Here is a 25189-nt window from a genome sequence, read left to right as displayed (position 1 = left end):
GAGCCCAAAACTATTGGGTCGTTCTGACGATCATAATTTTCGTAGGCTTTCAACGGCAGACCAGAGCTTTTGCCACCTCTAGGTTGCTACGTGGTAATAGACCAGCAGAGCTGGTGACTTCCCGCTCTAGACTGGACAGTTCCCCCTGTCATCCTCAGACTGTTTACTATAGACTCCATAGACTTGAACTGAGATGGGTTTGTAACACGTTAGATGAAATGCATTTCCAATTCCATTGAACTCCATCTCTTGAAGTCTTACTTTTTAAGTAAAATTCTAAACATCAGATTAGATTATTACATTTACTTGTTTTAGAAAATATTGTAATTAGTATAACAATTTAGTAAATAGAATTAAAATGTTATTTTTCCCATACATACAGTACATCATCTCTATAACATGTAGGCTACATTAGCCTCCGTTCTGTGGTCCCCATGAACACAATACTAGACCCACAAGACCAGGCCGCAGATAAAACATTAACATGATACACACTGTGATAATGTGATAATATATTCCATTTAGCAGACGCTTTATCCAAAAAGGACATTATCATAATTTTCACAATTTCATAGTTTTATTTCCACCTCATAGTCTGGAAATATCATTAAAAAAAGGAAAATCATGTTTTTGGCTTATTTACAGGTGAAATTAGATCAGTCTGTTCTGTTATGATGTTCTCCCAAAATATGAGTGTATTTTAATGGCATTTTCCTCTTTCTTGCATGTACACTATGCGTCCTATTTAGGGTATCTATGCAGTATTAGTGTGGTGGAAGGCACAGTCAAACATGGATAGTGTGTGTGGGCGTGTGTGTGTGGGTGTGTGCCTGTGTGTGTGGGGGCATGTGCCCACATCCATTTGTATATTTGTGTGGCTGTTAAATTAGGGTTGGGCTGAGTTCCCTGCAGCAAGCTCAGCTATTGCCAACATGATTGAACTAATAAAGGGTTCATGATTAATGCAGTCGGTCAACTAAATAGAATGTGGGGGATGAAGCTCAACATGCCAGTTTGTGACTAAACGGATCAACAGAACAACTCAATGCTACATCAGCCTCTGTGGAGGGTGAAAGACATGCACTCTGACAGCAGTTGGAATTGACCACAGAGTTTGACTTAGCCTTCTGTATTAGTGATGCGTGGGTTGACTCATAACCCGCTGTCCCCGCAGTTATATTCACGGGGTGGGCGGGTTTAGGGTGGGTTTATGATCATGAAATATTGTGTGGATGAAGGGCGAGCGGGTTGAATAAAGAGGAAAAAAAATGCCTATTAAATGTATTTCTATCTATGGGCTACATTGAGGGTTTTATTTCATTATTTTAGGCTATCGGGCATTACTACATAAGCCTAAACAGTTGGAGTTTAATTCAATAAGAGAAAAGCTATGAAAGGAGAGTTGAAAATAAAGAGAAGGGAGGGCCAGAAAAGTAATGTTTGGGAAAGATTTGGTGAAGTGGTAAAAGAGCATGATGGAAGCTATGTTATATGTGATGATTGTGAGACAGTCACAAGATGGGGACTTCAAATAGGCCTTTGGCACGTTTTTTATTTGTTTTATTCTATTTAACCTTTATTTAACTATGCAAGCCAGTTAAGAACAAATGACGGCCTACCAAAAGGCAAAAGGCCTCCAGCGGGGACGGGGGCCTGGGATTAAAAAATATATATAAATACATTATAAATATAGGACAAAACACACATCACGACGAGAGACAACACAACACTACAGGGAGAGACATAAGACAACAACAAAGCTGTCAGTGTGTAGTTCAAGGAAGCAGGAGAGGTAGAGTCAAGCGCAGAAGACAGTAAATTCTTGAACACACTTTTAATCCGTATGTACAAAACAAGGAAAGTCCCAACACGGCAGGGCAGGACGCCAAACAGATACCAAGCTCCAAACCCTTATAGACGTCCAAAAATAGGGACGCAGCCCATAAATACCTCTGCGATGAAAAACACAAACAATCACAGGCAGAGGGAAAAAAACCCACACGTTTCCTCAAGTTTCCCCAAACCTGACAAGGAACAATCACGCACAAACACAGACATACCTCGCTAGACTAAATAACCCCCCCTACTAATAACTAAACCAAAACAGGTGCGTGCCTACCTAGACCTAACCAACAGAAAGTGAAACAGAGGATCGATGGCAGCTAGTAGGCCGGCGACGACGACCGCCGAGCGCCGCCCGGTCGAGGAGGGGCGCCACCATCCGTCGGTGTCGTGACAAATGCAAGGCAGCAACACATGGCAACACAACATAACAACAACATGGTAGCAGCACAGAACATGGCACAAACATTATTGGGCACAGTCAACAGCGCAAAGGTCAAGAGGGTAGAGACAACAATACTTCACACAAAGATGCCACAACTGTCAGTAAGAGTGTCCATGATTGAGTCTTTGAATGAAGAGATTGAGATAAAACTGTCCAGTTTGAGTGTTTGTTGCAGCTCGTTCCAGTCGCTAGCTGCAGCGAACTGAAAAGAGGAGTGACCCAGCGATGTGTGTGCTTTGGGGACCTTTAACAGAATGTGACTGGCAGAACAGGTGTTGTAGTCAAGGGAATTGTAGCCTACTGTTCAGCAGTGGCGTGTATTCATGGATGCCAAGAGAAGCCAGGCTTCCCCAAAAAATGTACTAAGGAAAAATTATATTCGGTTATCTTTCGTCTTTCTGTATTTCATAATTTTCCTTATATTCGCAAGAGGCTGAATATACTGTATCTCAACGGAGAAAGCATCCAAGCGAGCAAAACAGTGCCCCTCTGTCTCTATGTTTAGAACATCTATCTGATGCTGTCTGGTCCAAAAGAGTATGACATTGTTGCCACCCATAGCATTGAATGCAAGGGAAGCCAGCAAGCATTTGGCCTCCCTATATAAAAAAAGTATAAAATAAATGTGAATGGTCCTGGCACATCAAAAACATGTGTCAAGGGAAGCCAAATTGGATATGGCATCACTGGTATCAAATCGCATTGAGAGCATACGTTGACAGAAACAATAAAACATAAAAGTGTGTACTGTATGACAGTGATAGATAATTTCGTCAACATGAAAGAGAGGAGGATGGCATTTGCATCTCACAAGTAGGGTGAGTCAACATGTTTTCTACTTGCATGTACACACACTCACACACACACACGCGCGCACACAGAAATCAGAACCGTGCAGTGGCGGCAGAGCCCCACCTGTTTTGAGCCCCACATTTTTAGCAAAAAAAAAATAGGCTTGCCTGTTTTGCATGTTATTTTGGCATTAATATGTGTCACATATCAGTTTGCAAACAATGTAAAAAAATTATACATATATATATATATATATTATATATGTATATAATTGAGTTAATAAAGCCACCTATAAACATGTTCTCTTTTGTTTTATTGAGTAAGGCAGCTCCAAAATGCAGGTGTTTCAGTGCTTTCTGTGGTGATGGGGCAAGCCAGTGATTGGCTCTGTGTTCTGTCACTCATGGGGACACTACGTCTGTCACAGCTGTCGTGGAAGAGAGAATGGGACCAAGGCGCAGCGGGCTGCGTGCTCAACATATTTATTATAAAAAATGCGAACACCACGGAAAAAACAATAAACAAACTAACGACAGGAACAGAGAAGCAGGCTCAACAAAAGCTCTCAAACAACTAGCCACAAGTGACAAACAAAAACACACACCTATTTATAGGACTCCCAATCAGAGGCAACTAGAAACACCTGCCTCCAATTGAGAGTCCAGCACCCAACCTACACATAGAAAACTATCCTAGAACATACACATTGAAATACAAACATAGACCAGTGACCAAAAAACCCCGTAATACATAAATAAACTACCCTCTGCCACGTCCTGACCAAACTACAATAACAAAATATCCTCTATACTGGTCAGGACGTGACAGTACCCCCCCCCCCCCCCCCCCAAAGGTGCAGACCCCGGATGCACCAACACAAAACACAGAAAACCCCCAAAACAAACAGAAAAATCCCCCCTAAACTAGAGGGAGGGAAGGGAGGGTGGCTGCCATCAACGACGGCACTGTGCTACACCACCCCTCCCCAACCCACCTATATTGGAGGCGGCTGGCAGGCTGCGACCGGCTGGCGGGCGACCCTTGCTGCGCCCGGCTGGCGGGTGGCGATGGCAGATCCGGACAGGCGGGCCGCTCTGGCAGATCCGGACAGGCGGGCCGCTCTGGCAGATCCGGACAGGCGGGCCTCTCTGGCAGATCCGGACAGGCGGGCCTCTCTGGCAGATCCGGACAGGCGGGCCGCTCTGGCAGCTCCTGACTGGCGGGCGGCTGACGCACTAGAAGCCTGATGCGTGGGGCTGGTACTGGACGTGCCAGCCTGGAGACACGCACCTCAGGGCTAGTGCGGGGAGTGGGAACAGGCCGAGTCGGACTGGGTTGACGCACTAGAAGCATGATGCGTGGGCCTGGTACTGGACGTGCCAGCCTGGAGACACGCACCTCAAGGCTAGTGCGTGTAGCGGGAAACACTGGACCGTAGAGGCGCACTGGTGGTCTCGAGCGCAGGGCTGGCATCACCCCTACTGGCTGGATGCCCACTTTCCCCTGGCACATGCGGGGCGCTGGTACTGCGCGTACCGGCCTGAAAATACCCGGCCTCGCCACAGCACCCATCACCCCAAAGCACGGGATATGCCAGTATGTCTCTGCCCAAAAAGGGTACGGGGAGCTGGCCTGGGGCTCCATCCTCGCCCCGCCAAACTGCCCTTGTGCCCCCCCCCCAAAAAATTATTGGGGCTGCCTCTCGGGCTCCCTTACCAGCCGTGTTCCCCGGTCCTCGCCAGATTTCCTCCGCTGCTTGGTCATGTTGTGGTGGGTAGTTCTGTCACAGCTGTCGTGGAAGAGAGAATGGGACCAAGGCGCAGCGGGTTGCGTGCTCAACATATTTAATATAAAAAATGCGAACACCACGGAAAAACAATAAACAAACTAACGACAGGAACAGAGAAGCAGGCTCAACAAAAGCAGTGTTGTCAAATAACTACCCACAAGTGACAAACAAAAACACACACCTATTTATAGGACTCCCAATCAGAGGCAACTAGAAACACCTGCCTCCAATTGAGAGTCCAGCACCCAACCTACACATAGAAAACTATCCTAGAACATACACATAGAAATACAAACATAGACCAGTGACCAAAAAACCCTGTAATACATAAATAAACTACCCTCTGCCACGTCCTGACCAAACTACAATAACAAAATATCCTCTATACTGGTCAGGACGTGACAACGTCACCGCCAAGTCTAAAGGTAGACCTCGAACATTCTAGCCCTTTGGGTGTTTCCATAGAGTTACATTAGAAGTGCCCATCCAAGAAGGCTCAAGGTCATTGGCCACAGATAAAATTACGTCAAATCACGTTATATGTACAGTAGCTTTGATTGGACATGTCAACATCATACTTTCAAAATCTTAGCTAGCAGTCATCATGAATCAAGTCGACAATCTACTGGCAAATCCTTTTTAATCCTTGTCATATGAAGAGAAATAATGAGAAATTAAAGAGAAATTACAGATAAAAGTATCGGTGCTCATCGGCCATTGGACATAAACATTACACAGCAAGTTGGAAATCACAAATTCAACAATGAGTGGTTTGGAAGGAATCAGTGGCTGTGTGGTCCCAAATCTGGGATTAAGGGGCTCTTTTCCAAGTTTAAAATGATAAACATCCAACATTGCCCATGCTGTCAGTGAAGCATGATTTGTGCCGTGCTCAAAACAACTGTTAACTTGACTTCAGTGAGTTCAAGAAAACTGGGAACTCGGGAATAAATGAGCTCCGACTAGGAAAATACATTTTGAACAGACATCCAACTCGGAATTGTAAATCCGGCCTCTTTCTAGAGCTCCAAAAATGTATTCTAATACTGCTGTGTAAATTATGTAATATGCCAGGGAGATATGTACACTGTAGCTAAGAAATTAATACTAAGGGTATGTTGTGTAGTAAGATGTTAGTAGACCATGTGCCTCACCCTAATAATTTGGTCTATTTACCCCTCTTAATTTCGCCTACTGTTCTGACTTGGTGGTGCACATGTAGCATATAACCTGTTTTAGAGAAATGTAATCATCGAATATTGTAAGAGCTTTCATTGTCTGCTTATATGCCCCCATTATTTATCCTACGGTTCTGACTAGGTGTATAGGGAGAACACTGTAAGAACGGCCCCTGTTCTGAATTCTGTCGCTGTACATTTCAAAAGTGCTGAACAAATTGTTATATTGACTACTTCCATCCTAGCTCGCTCATTAATGACTTAATCGAAATTACGGATTGCCTCTTATCCAATTGTCGTCCCCTTATACCATAGTTTGTACATCTCAATTGTCATTAGAAACCACATTTGTTTAAGCATGTCAGCCATATCAGCTATGTTTTTTTAAAGGCATCAAATGAGGCTGAATGAACTGTTTCACTGCCAGACAAGGCTCCGCTGATATCCAGGTGTAGCAGTGGTAAGATGTTGGGACTGCTGTTGTAACAGCTTTATGTATTCCCTAACAGTTTGTGGGCACCGTTTGTCACCGTTATAGTGCAATTCATGTATTGTTTAGTATTGTGTTGTGTAGTGGCTTTGCTGGCATGCAATCCACTTTTTTCTTTTTTTGCCCCACCAAGATTTACATGCTAAAATCGCCACTGGAAGAATGGACAGCCACATTTTACATTTACATTTAAGTCATTTAGCAGACGCTCTTATCCAGAGCGACTTACAAATTGATATTTAGCTTATTGTTTTTGGTATCTTTTAGTTGTCACTGTATTAGACTAAGCATAGGTGATTTGATGATGTTGAAATGTCGAAGTTGAAATGGTGCTGGAATAGTGGAAGCAGCTCCTGTTTTCTTTGCGACTTGCGGTAACTCTCAATGGTTCTAAATAAATAGTTGTTTAGCTGTCCAAAAATGACGGAAACATTAACTTGCTTGACCATGCTGAAGGTCATGTTACTGTTTGTTACATGCAATATGCTTTGTGGACTTCACCGGACAGAGGTTGCTCTCTGGTTTTGTGATGAAACAAAGATGTGGTTGAATTTATTCAGTTTTACCAAATTTTTACAAGCATGTCACATGTGCAACCAGAGGAAAAAAATCTAGACCACCTTTACTCCACACACAGAGATGCATAAAAAGCTCTCCTCCGCCCTCCATTTGGCAAATCTGACCATAATTCTATCCTCCGGATTCCTGCTTACAAGCAAAAACTAAAGCAGGAAGCACCAGTGAGTCGCTCAATACGGAAGTCGTCAGATGATGCGGATGCTACGCTACAGGACTGTTTTGCTAGCACAGACTGGAATATGTTCCAGGTTTCATCCAGTGGCATTGAGGAGTATACCACCTTTGTCATCGGCTTCATCAATAAGTGCATCGACGACATCGTCTCCACAGTGACCGTATGTACACATCCCAACCAGAAGCCATGGATTACAGGCAACATCCGCATCGAGCTAAAGGCTAGAGCTGCTGCTTTCAAAGTGCGGGACACTAATCCGTACGCTTATAAGAAATCCCGCTATGCCCTCAGACAAACCATCATACAAGCAAAGCGTCAATGCAGGATTAAGATTGAATCCTACGGCACCAGCTCTGACGCTTGTCAGATATGGCAGGGCTTGAAAACTATTATGAACTACAAAGGGAAACCCAGACGCGAGCTGCCCTGTGACGCGAGCCTACCAGATGAGCTAAATGCCTTTTATGCTCGAGGCAATCAACACTGAAACATGCACTAGAGCACCAGCTGTTCTAGATGACTGTGTGATAACGTGCTCGGTAGCCAATGTGAGCAAGACCTTTAAACAGGTCAACATTCGCAAAGCCGCAGGGCCAGATGGATTACCAGAAGGTATACTCAGAGCATCCGCGGACCAATCGGTAAGTGTCTTCACTAACATTTTCAACCTCTCCCTGACTGAGTCTGTAATACTTACATGTTTCAAGCAGACCACCATAGTCCCTGTGCCCAAGGAAGCGAAGGTAACCTGCCTAAATGATTACCGCCCCATAGCACCCACGTCGGTAGGCATGAAGTGCTTTGAAAGGCTGGTCATGGCTCACATCAACAGCATCCTCCCGGATACCCTAGACCCACTCCAATTCGCACACTGCCCCAACAGATCCACAGATGACGCAATCTCAATCGCACTCCACACTGCCCTTTCCCACCTGGACAAAAGGAACACCTATGTGAGAATGCTGTTCATTGACTACAGCTCAGCATTCAACACCATAGTGCCCACAAAGCTCATCACTAAGCTAAAGACCCAGGGACTAAACACTTCCCTCTGCAACTGGATCCTGGACTTCCTGACAGGCCACCCCCAGGTGGTAAGGGTAGGCAGCAACACGTTTGCCACTCTGATCCTCAACACTGGGGCCCCTCATGGGTGTGTACTTAGTCCCCTCCTGTACTCCCTGTTCACCCACGACTGCATGGCAAAACACGACTCCAACACCATCATTAAGTTTGCTGACGACACAACAGGGAGATCACCAACAACGATGAGACAGCCTATATGGAGGAGGTCAGAGAACTGGCAGTGTGGTGCGAGGACAACAACCTCTCCCTCAATGTGAGGAAGACAAAGGAGCTGATCGTGGACTATAAAAAGGTGGTCCGAACAGGCCCCTATTAACATCAATGGGGCTGTAGTGGAGCGAGTCGAGAGTTTCAAGTTCATGGGTGTCCACATAACCAACGAACTATCATGGTCCAAACACTCCAAGACAATCGTGAAGAGGGCATGACAACGCCTATTCTCCCCCAGGAGACTGAAAAGATTTGGCATGGGTCCCCAGATCCTCAAATTTCTACAGCTGCACCATCGAAAGCATCCTGACCAGTTGCATCACTGCCTGGTATGGCAACTGCTCGGCATCTGACTGTAAGGCGCTACAGAGGGTAATGCATACGGCCCAGTACATCACTGGGGCCAAGCTTCCTGCCATCCAGGACCTATATAACAGGAGGTGTAGGAGGAAAGCCCATAAAATTGTCAGCGACTCCAGGCACCCAAGTCATAGACTGTTTTTTCTGCTATCGCATGGCAAGCGGTACCGGAGCGCGAAGTCTAGGACCAAAAGGATCCTTAACAGCTTCTACCCAAGCCATAAGACTGCTGAACAATTAATCAAATTGCCACACCGGACTATTACATTGACCCCCCCCCCCGATTTGTTTTGTACACTGCTGCTACTCGCTGTTTATTATCTATGCATAGTCACTATACCCCTTCCTATATGTACAAATTACCTCAACTAACCTGTACTCCCGCACGCTGACTCGGTACCGGTACCACCTGTATATAGCCGCGTTATTTACATTTTTTACTTTAGTTTATTTGGTAAATATTTTCTCTTCTTGAACTGCACTGTTGTTTAAGGGCTTAAACGTAAGCATTTCACAGTAAGGTCTACAGTTGTATTCGGCCCATGTGACAAAGTTTTGATTTGATTTATACTGCCACTGTGTCTTCTTATTGTCTCTGCCTTTAGGCCTACTGTATACAGTGGGGAGAACAAGTATTTGATACACTGCCGATTTTGCAGGTTTTCCTACTTACAAAGCATGTAGAGGTCTGTAATTTTTATCATAGGTACACTTCAACTGTGAGAGACGGAATCTAAAACAAAAATCCAGAAAATCACATTGTATGATTTTTAAGTAATTAATTAGCCTTGGTTTCTCAAATGACTGCCTCGCCTGGTTCACCAACTACTTCTCAGGCAGAGTTCAGTGTGTCAAATCGGAGGGCCTGTTTTCCGGACATCTGGCAGTCTCTATGGGGGTGCCACAGGGTTCAATGTTCGGGCCGACTCTCATCTCTGTATACATCAATGATGTCGCTCTTGCTGCTGGTGATTCTCTGATCCACCTCTACGCAGACGACACCATTCTGTATACTTCTGGCCCTTCTTTGGACACTGTGTTAGCTAACCTCCAGACGAGCTTCAATGCCATACAACTCTCCTTCTGTGGCCTCCAACTGCTCTTAAATGCAAGTAAAACAATGCATGCTCTTCAACCGATTGCTGCCCACACCTGCCCGCCCGTCCAGCATCACCACTCTGGATGGTTCTGACTTAGAATATGTGGACAACTACAAATACCTTGGTGTCTGGTTAGACTGTAAACTCTCCTTCCAGAGACACATTAAGCATCTCCAATCCTAAATTAAATCTGGAATCGGCTTCCTATTTCGCAACAAACCATCCTTCACTCATGCTGCCAAACATACCCTTGTAAAACTGACTATCCTGCCGATCCTTGACTTCGGCGATGTCAATTACAAAATAGCCTCCAACACTCTACTCAGCAAATTGGATGCAGTCTATCACAGTGCCATCCATTTTGTCACCAAAGCCCCATATACTACCCACCACTGCGACCTGTATGCTCTCATTGGCTGGCCCTCACTTCATATTCATATTCAAACCCACTGGCTCCAGGTCATCTATAAGTCTTTGCTAGGTAAAGCCCCGCATTATCTCAGCTTACTGGTCACCATAGCAGCACCCACCCGTAGCACACGCTCCAGCAGGTATATATCACTGGTCACCCCCAAAGGCAATTCCTCATTTGGCCACCTTTCCTTCCAGTTCTCTGCTGCCAATGAAACGAACTGCAAAAATCACTGAAGCTGGAGACTCATATCTCCCTCACTAACTTTAAGCACCAGCTGTCAGAGCAGCTCACAGATCACTGCACCTGTACATAGCCCATCTGTAAATAGCCCATCCAACGACCTCATCCCCATACTGTTATTTATTTATTTTGCTTCTTTGCATCCCAGTATCTCTACTTGCACATTCATCTTCTGCACATCGATCACTCCAGTGTTTAATTGCTATATTGTAATTATTTCGCCACCATGGCCTATTTAGTGTGACACAAACAACACAGAGTTACACATGGAATAAACAAAAATACGGTCAATAATACAATAGAAAAAGTCTATATACAGTGTGTGCAAATGAGGTATTTACCTCCCTTATCCTACCTCATTTGCACACACTGTATATAGACTTTTTCTATTGTATTATTGACCGTATGTTTGTTTATTCCATGTGTAACTCTGTGTTGTTTGTGTCACACTGCTTTGCTTTATCTTGGCCAGGTCGCAGTTGTAAATGAGAACTTGTTCTCAACTAGCCTACCTGGTTAAATAAAGGTGAAATAAAAATAAAAAAATAAAAAAATATATCGATATGTGACATTTTTCTGGTGAACAAGGGTTTATTTAGTCTTCTAGGGCACTGTTTCCCAACCCTGGTCCTCCAGTACCCCGAACAGTACATATTTTCATTGTTGCCCTGGACAAACACATCTCATTCATTGAGGGCTTGATGATTAGTTGACAAGTTGAATCAGGTGTGCTTGTCCTGCGTTACAATAAAAATGTGTACTGTTGGATGTACTCGAGGACCAGGGTTGGAAAACACTGTTCTAGGGCAACATATAGCCTAATGACAGAAGAGAAGCTGCGTGTATCTAATTAGTAATAAATAGCTTAAAACATTTTCGAAATTATAAGCAGAAAGATATCTAAATCAGGCAGAAAAAAATCCTGCACCCCCTGCCTATAGCTCCGGCCTCATATTTTCACTTTATCACATAAAGTCGGGTGGTTGCGGATGGGTTACTAACAATTGCGGGCAGGGTGCGAGTGAACAAACAGCTGACCCGAGCACCACTATTCAGTATGTAGGGGAATGTCACAGCTAGGGTTGCAAAGGGATGGTATATTACTGGAAACTTTCGAAGTTTACCATTAAACTACCAGAATGTTTGTATCTTTCAAGGTTTGAATTTCATTTATCACAAGACATCTGGTGGCCCTTTTGGATACTTTAGATTATCACAGGTGTCTGTAATCATCTCTGGCCCTCTGTGGGGCCTTATCACATCTAAAATATATGATATAATTGAAAAAATGAAAGAATGACAACTCTGTAAAACATTATCGTAACTATAAACCATACATTTAGTGAATACCATTGGTATTTTATAATAGTGTTTTAGCATGAAATATCAGTAATTATTTTTACAAACTGTTATTTATTTTACTATGTCAATATGTATTTGTTGTCGATGTTTTGGCATCAAACTGTTGGCAGTTGAGAAGCGTTGCAGAGGTAATTGAAAATAATCCCATTCTTAATTAAATGCTTTTTTCAATAATTAGGCTATTTTATCTTGAACCATATGGTCTAACTACTAGAAACACATGGATAATATGGACACAGGTATAATAAATGAATACTATATATTAAAAAAGTTATTTAAGTATAAATTACCAAAATTACAATAGATTGCCATAGATTTTCTGTTAATTACCAAAATTACTGAAGATTCTGGTAACTTTGGTAAATTACCGGTAGTTTTGCAATCCTAGTCACAGCAGTGTTTTACTGTGTAAATCTACGTACATCTTGTCTGAGATTCATGCCATTGGTCTTTCCCTTTTTGTCAATTCACCATGACAAGAGATTGAGATCAACAGTCACCTTGACTGATCAAGATGAAAACAAGTTAGCCTCAAGGTCTAAATCAGGATATTCGCAAGTTAATCATTGCTATTAACACAATAAGATCTGGTCAATAACAATTAAAGTTAATTACTTTACTGTTGCCAAACATCTCATATTGATTTTCAAGGACTACAAATAGAATATAATCAAAATGTAATTACTGCAAGGAATCCCAATCATCAACAAGGCATTAGTCCCATTCATCAGCCATATTTTGAGATACTGGTCTGATTACATTTGAGTATTAGGACATAGTTTTCCGTAATAGTATATGCTGGAAATATCTCTGAAAGGCACTTGACATTTAATATAATATGCAGATAATGAGTTGCTAAAGCAGTGATGGACTTGAAAATATGCCACCTACTGGTTATTGCTGGAGCATCTGAATCAGATGAGAGATACTCTATTATTATAATCTTGAGTTGAATAATTGGTATCTTTATGTTTTTCACTTATTGTCAATTTATTTTAGGATAATAAAAATGTCTTATATGGATAGTAGTTGGAAACCTCAACCAACTCCAAACCATGCTTACACAGAGAGAAGTAAGTTCTACACTTCTGTAGAACTGAGCTGGCCTGGTAACTTGTTTCAGGCATTTTATTGAACAAACATGTTTTGTATCAGGCTTGTGATCTGAATAAAGCTGATTATATACTAGATATTAGATGAACAATAAACAGGGCTATTTGGCTGTAGATACCCATAGTTATGATATTTTTATCGAGATGCAGTTGAGCATGCGTGAATAATCCGTTCCTCTCTGTGTTCGTATGCACATTGGTCCTCAGGCAGGCACAGGCATATTTACGGAAAATCGTGTTTTTTTTCTACATCGTGTTCTTCTTAAATTTTCCTCAAAGTCAAGCCAACCAAAGCATGCACTCAATGTACCATAGTTTCTTTGTATGTTTTTCTTTTAGTGAAAAGAAGGCTTTTTGTATACATGGATATGGACTGGTCCCAGATCTGTTTGTGCTGCATGTCATGACATTGGCCATAGGAGTTGGCAAGACGGCACACACAGATCTGAGATCAGGCTAGTCCTACCAAGACTACCGTTTTTTCCTTTCAATTAAGACCTAGACAAGAAGGTGAGGGGAGTTTTTTACTAATCAGTGACATTAGTTCATCAATCAAGTACAAGGGAGGAGCGAAAACCCACAGACACTCGGCCCTCCGTGGAATGAGTTTGACACGTATTAGCCGGGGGACAGAAACAGGTGACACCACTGCCCACAGGCCCAGGTGACCTCATGGCCCACCCCAGTATCATAGGAATGGTGAGGTCATTTTCAGATCATTTTATATACACTCTCACAGTCTTCTAGGGCATATAGGCATTCCCTGGTCTTAACCAGATGTGGTACTTTACCATGGTCTTTTCAATGTCCTCTTTCCAGAACTGTCCTATAGGTCACATCATCTCTAGTTACATAATGACAAAACAAAGGAAATATATTGGCCTGTTCTGCCTCAATCTGATGCTAGTGTAAAGTAGGCTAATAGGAAAAGGGAGGGTGAAGTGTATTGGATCATTAAGATGCCATGATAATACACTGCTGCTCTGATCCTCTCTATGATCTGGGATTAGCTGCCAAATGTAAGCTCTCTTCTTTCAGGCTCCACACCTTCCACTTGTTGCGCTAAACCAGGGCTCTCGAACCCTATTCCTGAAGAGCTACCGTCCTGTAGGTTTTAACGCCAACTATCAGGTTTCAGGTATGACCCAGATGCAGACAGTGTCGAAGTTTGCCTGCCCCTGTACTTATTTCTAGTACAGGGGCAGGCGAACAACAGGTCAAGGACAGGCAGAGGTCAGTAATCCAGAAAGAGTGCAACAGGTCCAGAGCGGCAGGCAGTCTCAGGGCAGGCAGGGGTCAATAATCCAGAGAGGTGTGGCAAGGTATAGAATGGCAGGCAGGCTCAGGGCAGGCAGAAAGGTCAAAACCGGGAAAGACTAGAATACAGGAACAAGAACCGCCAGGAGCAAGGGGACAAATGCTGGTAGGTTTCACGAAACAAAATAGAACTGGCAACAGACAAACAGAGAACACAGGTATAAATACACTGGGGATAATGGGGAAGATGGGCGATACCTTGAGGGGGGTGGAGACAAGCACAAAGACAGGTGAAACAGATCAGGGTGTGACACCAACCCTGTTCCTGGAGAGCTACCCTCATGTAGGTTTTAACTCTAACCCTGTTCCTGGAGAACTACCCTCCTGTAGGTTTTAACTCTAACCCTGTTCCTGGAGAGCTACCCTCCTGTAGGTTTTAACTCTAAACCTGTTTCTGGAGAGCTACCCTCGTGTAGGTTTTATTTCCAACCCTGTTCCTGGAGAACTACCCTCCTGTAGGTTTTCACTCTAACCCCAGTTTTAACTTCTGATTACCGTAATTTCCAGACTATTGAGCGCACCTGAATATAAGCCGCACCCACTGAATTTTAAAAAAATATTATTTTGAACATAAATAAGCTGCACATGTCTATAAGCCGCAAGTGCCTACCGGTACATTGAAACAAATGAACTTTACTCAGGCTTTAACGAAACACGGCTTGTAACAAAAATAAATAGGCTTTAACGAAACACGGCTTGTAACAAAAATAAATAGGCTTTAACGAAACACGACCAAGAAAGTCATTGGTCACTATCTTCCTCCTCCTGTGCACTGAAACCACTGAAGTCATCTCCTTCGGTGTCGGAGTTGAATAGCCTCAGAATTGCTTCATTCGATATTGGATCATTTTCAATGTCGCTCTCGTCAAACTGAGCACGTCACAGAATGTGTTTTTTTGAGAAAAAAAATGTTGAAAGCGGGGAAGATCCATATATTAGCCGAGTCATTGTTTAAGCCGCGAGGTTCAAAGTGTGGGGAAAAAGTTGCGGCTTATAGTCCGGAAATTACGGTAATCTAATAATTAACCTGATAATTATTAGAATCAGGCGCACAAGATTAGGGTTGAAGCGAAAACCTACAGGATGGTAGATCTCCAGGAACAGGGTTAGAGAGCCCTGCTAACCTACCGGAACAGGGTTGGAGAGCCCTGCTAACCTACCGGAACAGGGTTGGAGAGCCCTGCTAACCTACCGGAACAGGGTTGGAGAGCCCTGCTAACCTACCGGAACAGGGTTGGAGAGCCCTGCTAACCTACCGGAACAGGGTTGGAGAGCCCTGCTAACCTACCGGAACAGGGTTGGAGAGCCCTGCTAACCTACAGGAACAGGGTTGGAGAGCCCTGCTAACCTACAGGAACAGAGTTGGACAGCCAGTGAGTAAAAAAACACAACATGGATCAAATCACAATGGTAGCAGGCAGGTTTCTTTCCAGTTTATTGATTTTGGACGTCTTCAATGGAATCCGTGTTCATATGGTTTCCTTGCAGCATACTGTAACGATACGCTAACATGCTCCAGATGTCTGAGTGTTTATGGAGGAAGTTTAACTTGCTCTCCAGCTCCCAGATGATGATGAAGCTGGAACAGACGTTAGCTTAGTGAGCCGATACAGGTGACACGTGGACGTATAGTATAAAATAGAAGGAGTTGACTGGGTCAGATTCTGCGATAGATAGTTATATGTGCTGATATACTATCTTGTCCACTATAATGACTCTTTGTCCCCTGGCCCGGCAGGCTCCAAGGCTGCAGCCGAGTACACCAACGGCCTGTTTGAACTGGGCTCCCCAGGCAGCGCAGGGCCCCTGCAGGTTCTACAGCTGGTTGAGGACCTGAGGCTGGCCCTGGAGCTGCAGCCCAGAGAGGAGAAGAGGAACACCCTGCGGGCCCAGGTCCCCAGCAGCACTGCTCACATGCTCATGGACTGGCTGGACATGGACAGGGGCTCAGACAGGGGCTCGGTGAGTAGCAGGGAGCACACCTGGGTCTATGGAAACTGTATTTCTTCATAACTTTTGTCAACCATCTCTAGCAACCATAGTCATCTTTCTGTGTCTAACAATATAGTCTATAAACAGATAATATGTATTATCATTGGTTCATTATTTGCTCAGAATCCAAAAATGTCCTACTCATTAGCAGTGCACTATTTATTATTGACGTGGCATGATGTCGATAGTGCACAATTCATATGTGGTGTCGTGGTTGTTTGCAGGCCAGTAAATATGTGGTCTGATTTACTTCTACTTGAGCCATGTTATCTCTGGGATTCACAGATGTGGCAGAAACTTCCAAAAAGTTGTCGAAAAGTCAGCCAGCTGTTTGCTGTCAAAAGCCTTTCCATTATACACCATTGGGTTCTTTTTTGTCTCTCTTCGTAACACATTGAAGGAGAGAGGGTTGATTCATTGCAGCAGCTGTGTAGGAGTGTTGAACGGATCTAGAACTATTCCTGGGTGCTGTTAGGTCTTAGCAGAGCTGTGTCTGGGACTGTGTCTGGGACTGTGTCTGGGAAAGACTGTGTGTGACTGTATCTGACTGTCTTACTGGGACTGGGACTGTGAACAGGTCTTATTTTGGCCCTGGCTGGTCTCTCTGGGAACTAAGGCTGGCCGTGTTTGAAAGACTCAATGTGTTCCTCAGAGACTCCTAATAGGACTGAGCTCAACTTCCTGCCCTACTCCCTCTCTTCTCCTTACTCAAAACTTCTCCCCACTCTCCCGCTCTCCCTCTTTCTAATCACTCCTCTCTTCTTTTCCTCCTACTTTCCACACTCACGGTTCTACTCTCTCTACTCACTACACTCACTCTGTTTGCTCTGTTCTGTCTGTCTGGTCACCTCAACACACCTGAAGCACTCTGGGGTGTTAGGGGGTAAGTCTGAATCAATTCTTCATCTGTTCACTCCCACATTAAAAAATACTATAGTGTATACTATGGTAGCATTACTATAGTATTCACTGTAGTATTTTTGCTGACTTTACTGTAGTATTCACTGTAAAAACATGACAGTATTTACTGTAGTATTTACAGTTTACTATAGTATAAATACTTAGTAAAAAAAGTTGTGTTTTTGCGGACTGTGCTATATTGTAATATTTACTGTAGTGTTTTTGCGGACTGTAGTATACTGTAATATTTACTGTAGTATTTTTATCTTTGACATAGAAGTAGGGGGCTTTCTCCTTTTCCATAACCTGTAATTAGGGTAGGTAGGTAGGTAGGTAGGTAGGTAGGTAGGTAGGTAGGTAGGTAGGTAGGTAGAACTGGGTTCTGAATGGAGAGTTCAGAGCTTCTGCTCTTTTCTATAACCTGATGATCGATGGATACTACAGTGTGTAGTATACTATACTACAGTTTACTACAGAATTCTATAGTAAGTTATGTAGTATTCTATAGTAAACTGTATTATTTCTTGATGTGGGCTGTTCTGCTGTTACAGTACATCGAGCTCTTAGCCTATAGATTTTCTTATGAATGTCACACTTGTTTCTGAGTTATTTTCTTTATTTGTTGGCTGTCTGTGAAGGTTTTTCATGACAAGGTTTACAAGGGTATGTAGGCACTTAACATATTTGGATCATATTTAGGAAATGATAACCCCATGATGATACTGTCAATGCCACTGTTCATAGAGACGATTGTTGATGTGCGTTGTTATAGTCGCGTCATTGGCTGAGGCTGCGGTAAACAATCTGTTGGCGGAGCTAATCTGTTGGCGGGGCTAAGTGGCCAATGAAAGGCTCTTGTTTTTCCCTCTGTCTGAGTCGTAGAGGCCCTGCTCTCTCTGTACAGCAGGGGTCTCACACGCCACATGATCGCCCCTCTCCCTCTTCCCCTCCTCCTCTCCTCCCTCTCTCCTCTCTACTGGCCAGAAGCAAGATCAAACACACATACTCCTCAGTTGCTCCCAACATGCTGTTCTCTGAGGAGCAGAGCCCCTTCACAGAAGAAATGTGATAAAGCTCCCTCCATACGTTATTGGCAGGAAGGAGAGAGACCCTGTGATGCTTGTTATCGCTGACCTGAAGCTATTGTTTGTCAATCAGAGAATGTCAGACCGTAAGAGAGGGGTCAGGTCTGGCGCAGACGTTAAGCACGAGGCGGAAGATTGTGTTTTAAAGGGAAAGTTGTTGCTTTGACTTATACAAGGAGTGATTGTTTGAGAGAAAGAAAGAGGGAGGGAGGCATAAAAAGAGAGAGCAAGGGGGGGCAATAGAGAGAGGGAGGGGGTTAGTAGAGAGAGGGAGGGGGTTAATGGAGAGAGGGGGGGGGGTTAATGGAGAGAGGGAGGGGGTTAATGGAGAGAGGGAGGGAGTTAATGGAGAGAGGGAGGGAGGCAATAGAGAGAGGGAGGGAGGCAATAGAGAGGGGAGGGGGTTAGTGGAGAGAGGGAGGGGGCTAATAGAGAGAGGATGGGGCAATAGAGAGGGGGCAATAGAGAGAGGGGGGGCAATAGAGCAAGTGAGGGGGTTAATAGAGAGCGTGAGGGGATTAATAGAGAGTGTGAGGGGATTAATAGAGAGCGTGAGGGGGTTAATAGAGAGAGTGAGGGGGCAATAGAGAGAGGGAGGGGGCAATAGAGAGAGGGAGGGGGGCAATCGAGATAGGGAGGGGGTTAATAGAGAGAGGGAGGGGGTTAATAGAGAGAGGGAGGGGGTTAATAGAGAGGGAGGAGGCAATAGAGAGAGGGAGGGGGGCAATAGAGAGAGGGAGGGGGTTAATAGAGAGAGGTAGGGGGTTAATAGAGAGAGGGAGGGGGTTAATAGAGAGAGGGTGGGGTTAATAGAGAGAGGGTGGGGTTAATAGAGAGAGGGAGGGGTTAATGGAGAGAGGGAGGGGTTAATAGAGAGAGGGAGGGGGAAATAGAGAGAGGGAGGGGCAATAGAGAGAGGGAGGGGTTAATACAGAGAGGGAGGGGGTTAATAGAGAGAGGGAGGGGGTTAATAGAGAGAGGGAGGGGGTTAATAGAGAGAGGGAGGGAGGCAAGAGAGGGAGGGAGGCAGTTAATAGAGAGAGGGATGGGGCTAATAGAGAGAGGGAGGGAGGCAATAGAGAGAGGGAGGAGGTTAATAGAGAGGGGGAGGGGGGCAATAGAGAGAGGGGGCAATAGAGAGAGGGAGGGGGTTAATAGAGAGAGAGGGGGGATTAATAGAGAGAGGGAGGGGGTTAATAGAGAGAGGGAGGAGGTTAATAGAGAGAGGTAGGGGGTTAGAGAGAGGTAGGGGGTTAGAGAGAGGTAGGGGGTTAATAGAGAGAGGCAGGGGGTTAATAGAGAGACGTAGGGGGTTAATAGAGAGAGGGAGGGGGTTAATAGAGAGAGGGAGGGGGTTAATAGAGAGAGGGAAGGGGCAATAGAGAGAGGGAAGGGGCAATAGAGAGAGGGAGGGGTTAATAGAGGGAGGGGAGGGGAACAAAATGGCGCCGTAGAGAGAACACGGTGTTTCAGCGAGCTCACGCGGTATTCGTAAATTTATATTCTTACATTAATCTCCTAGCTTGAAAAAGTGGTAGAATTGGCTAAATAAGTTACCCTACAATGAGTCTTGGCGACTATTTCTCAAAAATCTCCGACAACATGCCCAACAGAGCTACTAAGAAGTCGACCAAAACCGCCATCCCTGTAGAGGTGCAGGAGGAGCTAGCTAACGTTAGCGAATCTAACAACATTGCGGATCCAGGCACAATGGACCTGGTGATTCAAAGGATGACAGATAACATTACTAAAGTGATCGATGTTAAGATAAGAACGGTCCTGGAAGCAATAGCAGGCCATTCAGCTGAACTACAGAGGGTTGTCAAACGTGTTGATGAGGCGGAAGGAAGAATTGCTACTGTGGAAACTTCAACTACATCCATGGACACTAAGATAAAAGCACTTGAGAAGCAGATGCGCGAAATGGCGGAGCACATTGACGACTTGGATAATCGAGGACGCAGATGCAATATCCGTGTTGTGGGACTCCCGGAAAATTCTGAAGGGACACGTTCAGTAAACATTTTTGAGGAATGGATCCCTGGCTACCTACAAATGGACACTAAGGCTGGTCGTGTGAAGCTAGACAGAGCACATCGCTCTCAAGCACCGATACCCGGTCCCAATCAGCGCCCACGACCAGTGGTTATAAAGTTCCACAACTTTACCGACAAGCAGCGCGTCATGGATGCGGCTAGAAACATCGGTTCTGACGGTAGTCAACGTAAAGGTCCAAAGGTCTCATTCTTCAATGATTATTCCACAGCGGTTGTACGAAGGCGCAAAGCGTTTGATGAGGTGAAGGCTCGACTCAAGAGAATGAAGATCGACTACGCACTGCTGTAGGTGGGACGAATTCGTCCCGCCGGTCCCATAGAGGTTAAGGGACGTAGGTCATGTAACAATGTCAGACGGCTCCTTAATGTAATTGAAGTCTACCAACAAAGTGCTATGGATGGTCTTGTGCTCTCCCTAGATGCTGAGAAAGCATTTGATCGTGTGGAGTGGTCTTACCTATTCTTTGCTCTAAATAAATTCGGTCTGGGGGACAACTTTATAAAATGGGTGAAAGTTTTATATGATGATCCTCAGGCTGCTGTCCTTACTAATGGACTACGGTCAAATAGCTTCTCTATACACAGAGGTACCAGACAGGGCTGTCCTCTGTCCCCCCTCCTATTTGCACATGTTATGGAACCACTGGCCGAGGCCATCAGGGTAACGCCTGCTATACAGGGGCTGCTCATTGGTGATGTTCACCATAAAATAAGCTTGTATGCTGATGATGTCCTGATATTTATTTCTAATCCCGAGACTTCAATCACATCTCTGATTAACACTATTGTGTTATTCAGCGAATTCTCAGGCTACAAGATTAACCTAACTAAATCAGAGGCTATGCCACTTGGTAACCTTCACTCTGTACCTAACACTTCTCCCCCCTTCCCTTTTAAATGGTCTCCCTCAGGTTTTACGTATCTGGGTATATTTGTAACTCCTAAATTCCAACAAATGTACAAAGCCAATTTTGTTCCCTTGTTTGACACAATAAGACAGGATCTGGAGCGCTGGAACTCGCTTCCGATTTCATGGTTGGGTAGAATATCCCTCTTGAAAATGAACATTTTACCTAGGCTACTTTACCAAATCCAAATGATCCCAGTATTACTCTCCAATAAGGTAATAAAGGATGTAAATGGATGGCTAAGTTCCTTTATATGGAGTAAACGCAAGCCAAGACTTAAGATGGCAATATTGCAGCTGCCAAATTCTATGGGTGGCTTGGATCTGCCCAATATCAGGTTCTATCAGTGGTGTGCCCACCTATGTTATATCTCAGACTGGATCACAAACGATGACTCCTATATTTGGTTAGACATTGAGACTTCTCTTTCAAAATACCCTTTACAGGACCTTTTGTTTTTCACAAGTTTCAAGTCTGTAAAAGATCGCTGTAACAACCCCATTACACTTAACACACTCAAAGTATGGAGGTCAGTTCAACGTTTCCTGGGAAGGTCCAAACTAACCTCTGCTCTTACCCCAATTCTTAACAACCCAGATTTTGTCCCAGGATTGCTGGATGCTGGCTTTAACGTTTGGCTTAATAAGGGCATACGCAGACTAAATGACTTATTTGCGGATAAGATTTTATTGTCATTTGAACAGATGGTCGAGAAATATCAACTCCCAAAGCAGGACTTTTTCCGTTTCCTACAAGTAAGACACTATATTCTGAAGAGCACCACCTTAATTGGTAACCCTGATATGTCTGTCATTGAAAGAATGCTTTTTTCCCCACAAAGGAAAATGTCTGTAAGTCTGTTTTATGATGCTTTAAGGTCCTTTTCCGCTGTTGACACACAGAGGGTGAAACAAGTGTGGGAGAAAGAACTGTCTGTTACCATTGACGAAGAGATGTGGGAGGACATTTGGAAATATGCAAAAACAATATCTATATGTAATCGTACTAGAGCAATTCAATTAAGAATAATACACAGATTGCATATATCCCCAAATCGCAGACATGCATTTAGCCCCGCTTCCTCCTCTCCTCAGTGTCTCAAATGTAAAACTGATACAGGCACCCTAACACATTGTTTATGGTCATGTCCCAAAATACAAAGATATTGGTCTGGTGTTCTGCAAGAGATTGAAAAGATCCTAGGGGTCGATCTAGAATTGGACCCAGATTCTCTACTGTTAGGTCTCCCTAGTAGGCATGTAACTTCGGGGGATAAGAGGAGGCTTTACAACATCCTCACCTTCGCAGCGAGGAAAAACATACTTTTACAGTGAATTAGTGATAAGGTTCCCTCTATTAAAGATTGGCATAAGATACTATTTGAATGGGTCCCGCTGGAATATCTGACATGTACATTGCACTCTAAGACAGATCAGTTCTACAAAGTATGGGAACCTTACCTAAATTACCTAGAACCTGAAGTATCAGCTATTATGCTGCAAGGATTCTCTTAGAATGGTGATCTATGTATTCCAGAATTACACTGTACGGTCCGTGTGGGGAACTCAACTTCTTGGTTTAAACGGAGCATTTTATTTTATTTTATTTATTATGTCTTTATTGTTATTATTTTTTTCTGTTTATGTTTGTTTAAAATGTATGTATTGAGAGATGCAATGAGGGGGATGGGGTGAGAGAAGCGGGGAGAGGGAAACGGTGGGTGTGTGTGTACGTGCGTGCATACATACGGATATGTGTAAGCGAGTGCAGTTTTTTTTTGCCTTGTCTTTGTTGTTGTATCTCTTAAATGGGTGGAAATTGTGAAACTCCAAAAAAAATACTGTTACAAAAAAAAAAAAAATAGAGGGAGGGAGGGGGCAATAGAGAGAGGGAGGGGGCTAATAGAGAGAGGGAGGGAGTTAAGAGAGAGAGGGAGGGGGGCAATAGAAAGAGGGAGGGGTAATAGAAAGAGGGAGGGGGCAATAGAGGGAGGGGGTTAATAGAGAGAGTGAGGGGGCAATAGAGAGAGGGAGGGGGTTAATAGAAAGAGGGAGGGGGTTAATAGAGAGAGGGAGGGGGTTAATAGAGAGAGGGAGGGGGTTAATAGAGCGAGAGAGAAGGGAAAAGAGAGAGAGTTATCCTGGTGATACAGAGAGGAGGGGGGGGGCAATAGAGAGAGGGAGGGGGTTAATAGAGAGAGAGGGAGGGGGGAAATAGAGAGAGGGAGGGAGTTAATAGAGCGAGAGAGAAAGGAAAAGAGAGAAAGAGTTATCCTGGTGATACAGAGAGGGAGGGAGGCAATAGAGAGAGGGAGGGGGTTAGTAGAGAGAGGGAGGGGGTTAGTAGAGAGAGGGAGGGGGTTAGTAGATAGAGGGAGGGGGTTTTAGATAGAGAGAGGGGGCTAATAGAGAGGGAGGGGGGAAATAGAGAGAGGGAGGGCGCAATAGAGAGAGGGAGGGAGGCAATAGAGAGGGGGGGGCAATAGAGAGAGGGAGGGGGTTAATAGAGAGAGGGAGGGGGTTAGTAGAGAGAGAGAGGGGGCTAATAGAGAGAGGGAGGGGGAAATAGAGAAAGGGAGGGGGTTAATAGAGAAAGGGAGGGGGTTAATAGAGAGAGGGAGGGAGTTAATAGAGACAGGGAGGGGGTTAATAGAGAGAGGGAGGGGGGCAATAGAGAGAGGGAGGGAGTTAATAGAGAAAGGGAGGGGGTTAATAGAGAGAGGGAGGGGGTTAATAGAGACAGGGAGGGGGTTAATAGAGAGAGGGTGGGGGCTAATAGAGAAAGGGAGGGGGTTAATAGAGAAACGGAGGGGGTTAATAGAGAGAGGGAGGGGGGCAATACAGAGAGGGAGGGGGCAATATATTGAGGGAGGGAGGCAATACAGAGAGGGAGGGGTTAATAGAGTGAGGGAGGGGGCAATACAGAGAGGGAGGGGGGCAATAGAGGGAGGGAGTTAAGAGAGAAAGGGAGGGGAAATACAGAGAGAGAGGGGAGCAATAGAGAGAGGGAGGGGGCAATAGAGAGAGGAAGGGGGCAATAGGGAGGGGGCTAATAGAGAGAGGAAGGGGGCAATAGGGAGGGGGCTAATAGAGAGAGGAAGGGGGCAATAGAGAGAGGAAGGGGGGTAATAGAGAGAGGAAGGGGGGTAATAGAGAGAGGAAGTGGGCTAATAGCGAGGGGGAGGGGGCTAATAGAGAGAGGGAGGGGGCTAATAGAGAGAGGGAGGGGGCTAATAGAGAGAGGGAGGGGTTAATAGAGAGATGTAGGGGGTTAATAGAGAGATGTGGGGGGTTAATAGAGAGAGGGAGAGGGTTAATAGAGAGATGTAGGGGTTAATAGAGAGAGGGAGGGGGCTAATAGAGAGAGGGAGGGGGTTAATAGAGAGAGGGAGGGGGGTTAATAGAGAGAGGGAGGGGGCTAATAGAGAGAAGGAGGGGGTTAATAGAGAGAGGGAGGGGGTAAATAGAGAGAGGGAGGGGGCTGATAGAGAGAGGGAGGGGGTTAATAGAGAGAGGGAGGGGGTTAATAGAGAGAGGGAGGGGGCTAATAGAGAGAGGGAGGGGGCTAATAGAGAGAGGGAGGGGGTTAATAGAGAGAGGGAGGGGGCTAATAGAGAGAGGGAGGGGGGCTAATAGAGAGAGGGAGGGGGGCTAATAGAGAGAGGGAGGGGGGCTAATAGAGAGAGGGAGAAGGGGAAAGAGTTTTCCTGATGATTGTCTAACTCAGCTGTCAACATAGCCATGAGCAGGACCGAA

The 25189-nt window shown here is 44.7% G+C and overlaps 1 protein-coding gene across 7 annotated transcripts in view; it reads left to right on the top strand.

The window, feature by feature from the left end:
- ppfibp2b (PPFIA binding protein 2b) overlaps positions 1 to 25189 on the top strand; it is a 96926-nt gene that overhangs the window by 18051 nt on the left and 53686 nt on the right. For all 7 annotated transcript variants that reach the window (XM_029759048.1, XM_029759044.1, XM_029759045.1 and 4 more), the window contains one exon: positions 16231 to 16454. In XM_029759048.1, the coding sequence (XP_029614908.1) occupies positions 16231 to 16454 (224 nt within the window). The remainder of the gene's footprint in view (positions 1 to 16230; positions 16455 to 25189) is intronic.

The sequence above is a fragment of the Salmo trutta genome, chromosome 7, assembly GCF_901001165.1.
Source record: "Salmo trutta chromosome 7, fSalTru1.1, whole genome shotgun sequence".
Taxonomy (NCBI): domain Eukaryota; kingdom Metazoa; phylum Chordata; class Actinopteri; order Salmoniformes; family Salmonidae; genus Salmo; species Salmo trutta.
Note: the sequence above shows the minus strand (reverse complement) of the source record. Positions and strands in the feature narration are given on the sequence as shown.